This window comes from Aplysia californica, unplaced genomic scaffold (assembly GCF_000002075.1).
Source record: "Aplysia californica isolate F4 #8 unplaced genomic scaffold, AplCal3.0 scaffold00108, whole genome shotgun sequence".
Classification (NCBI taxonomy): Eukaryota; Metazoa; Mollusca; class Gastropoda; order Aplysiida; family Aplysiidae; genus Aplysia; species Aplysia californica.
Window position 1 is genome coordinate 1,389,464 of NW_004797378.1, and position 2,106 is coordinate 1,391,569.

Here is a 2,106-nt window from a genome sequence, read left to right on the forward strand (position 1 = left end):
GAGAGAGAGAGAGAGAGAGAGAGAGAGAGAGAGAGAGAGAGAGTATACCTTTCCTCAGGTTGGCAATGGTAGACTGTTTCCGGAGGAACTCGAGACACAAATCTTTGTTAAGTCCAAACGACCGCATGTTACAGGCAAACGTTCTGAGTGGGGAAAAAAGAATCATAGCGTCAAAAACTTGTAGATTAATAGTGTTTAGTTTTAGTAGTTGGCTTAGCAAGCCGACGCGGATAATTACTGCTACGAAACAATCAAAGGAGAAAACACGGACAGATTCAAACGGAAAATGACAAGGAAAAGTAAACGGACAGCGAGCTAGAACAACGATTAAAATAGGCACATGGAATGTCTGCGGACTTGGAGACAAGGAACCAGAAATAGTGAAAGAGAAAACCTCGACCCTTAACGGCAACAGAGGATGAAAAAGTAAGTAAGTTTTAGTAGAGGTTTTACAGCGCTCGAAACAGCATAAGGTCATATGAGCACCAGAAGGTTAGTGGTGTTACAAGAGAGTCATCATCATCCGGTGCCTTGCCGACTGGCGTGGGCGATCATGGACCTCCACAAGAGAGTAACAAATATAAAAAAAATAAGAAGGGGAGATAAGGACGATAGACGTTTGACAGGAAAGATGGAGCAAACCTCACCAGAGCACCCGCCAACCACCCACGATTAATAGTGTACGGCACGAAAATGGTCCCATGACAAATATCAGACATCAGATGTTAATACGTTAGGAAAATGTTGTCACTGTAAAGAATTGCCACGTTAAGGCCCCACCAACTACTACACACACGTATCAGTGCCAGGACACGATGGAATCAGTCGCTCGTCAGTTTTGGGGCATTTATTTATGAAGTTATGGGTATCATTATAAAGCTTGTCTATTTGTCTTGTTAAAAAAATCCCATCTATCTGAATAGAAATAGAGATATTTGCGACTGAAGGAGGTGGGGTTGCTTGGTGCCAGATGTACAATTAAAGAGAAAATGTTCGCTAAAGTTTAGCGACTTCCAAATGTTACTATCTTTGGGAACATCAAATACATTTTTGTGTGCCTTTGTTCGTCGTTTTTCCGTAAAATCCACACAAAAATATGTTCATAAATGGATATCAAATGTGTTGAGCCAAATTAAAGAAATTCGATAATGATTGCCAATTGGGCGGGAAAATGTTGGTGTGTTCAATTTCATTATTTTTACGAGCGCCTGATTTCACAACGATAGCACATTTGAATTACAATAACATTACTACTCGTAGGTCTGAGAACATGAAAGACATACATATGTACAATGTATAATAACACTATCATGCTGAAAAAAAAGCTTTTAGAAGAGATCTAGATCTATAGCATTTCTATTTTTCACCTGCGTTGTCACACGCAGAACACCGGAGTTGGATTCCAACGTTAGGAGAATATTCACAGGGTATCTCCGCCTGTCGTCTGCTGGGACATTGCCTCTCTCTCAACCCAGGCACAGGATAGGGGCTGCTCGCCTCCTTAATGCCCCCCCCCCAAAAAAAAAAAAAAAAAAAAGAAAGAAAAGACAATGCCCCTCCCCCCCAAACAGAAAAAATCCCCCAAACAAAAAAACAAAACAAAAACTCAACCCAAAACATACAAAATCAAAACAAGAGAAAACAAACGAAAGACATTGCAGAAAGCACCGCGATGGCACTTTTGAATTACTATAACATTACTACTCGTAGGTCTGAGAACATGAAAGACATACATATGTACAACGTATAATAACACTATCATGTTGATAAAAAATATTTCTTTAAAAGAGATCTATAACAATTAAGCTTATTAGCAAGTGTTCTTGTACAAACCCAAGCTGTCCAAAAGTGATATTTTCCTGGAACTGTCTGTCGTCTGTGACTGTTTCTCTGCCGTCCGAACTAAGGAAAGAAGACGAAAATAAGGGGCGGTATTATCATCATCATCATCAATGTATAAAGCAGATATTAAAACGGTTAAGACCTGGTAGTATTTCCAAACATTTTATCACATCATCATCATCATCATCATCATCATCATCATCATCATCATCATCATCATCATCATCATCATCATCATCATCATCATCATCATCATCATCAGTA

The 2,106-nt window shown here is 39.4% G+C and overlaps 1 protein-coding gene across 1 annotated transcript in view; it reads right to left on the reverse strand.

Annotated features, from left to right (window-relative positions):
• Positions 1-2,106, reverse strand: part of LOC101855939 — a 72,714-nt gene that overhangs the window by 1,549 nt on the left and 69,059 nt on the right. The window contains exons 6-7 of the mRNA XM_005095610.3: positions 1,834-1,902; positions 49-143 (exon numbers count right to left, since the gene is read on the reverse strand). Of these exons, the coding sequence (XP_005095667.1) occupies positions 49-143; positions 1,834-1,902 (164 nt within the window). The remainder of the gene's footprint in view (positions 1-48; positions 144-1,833; positions 1,903-2,106) is intronic.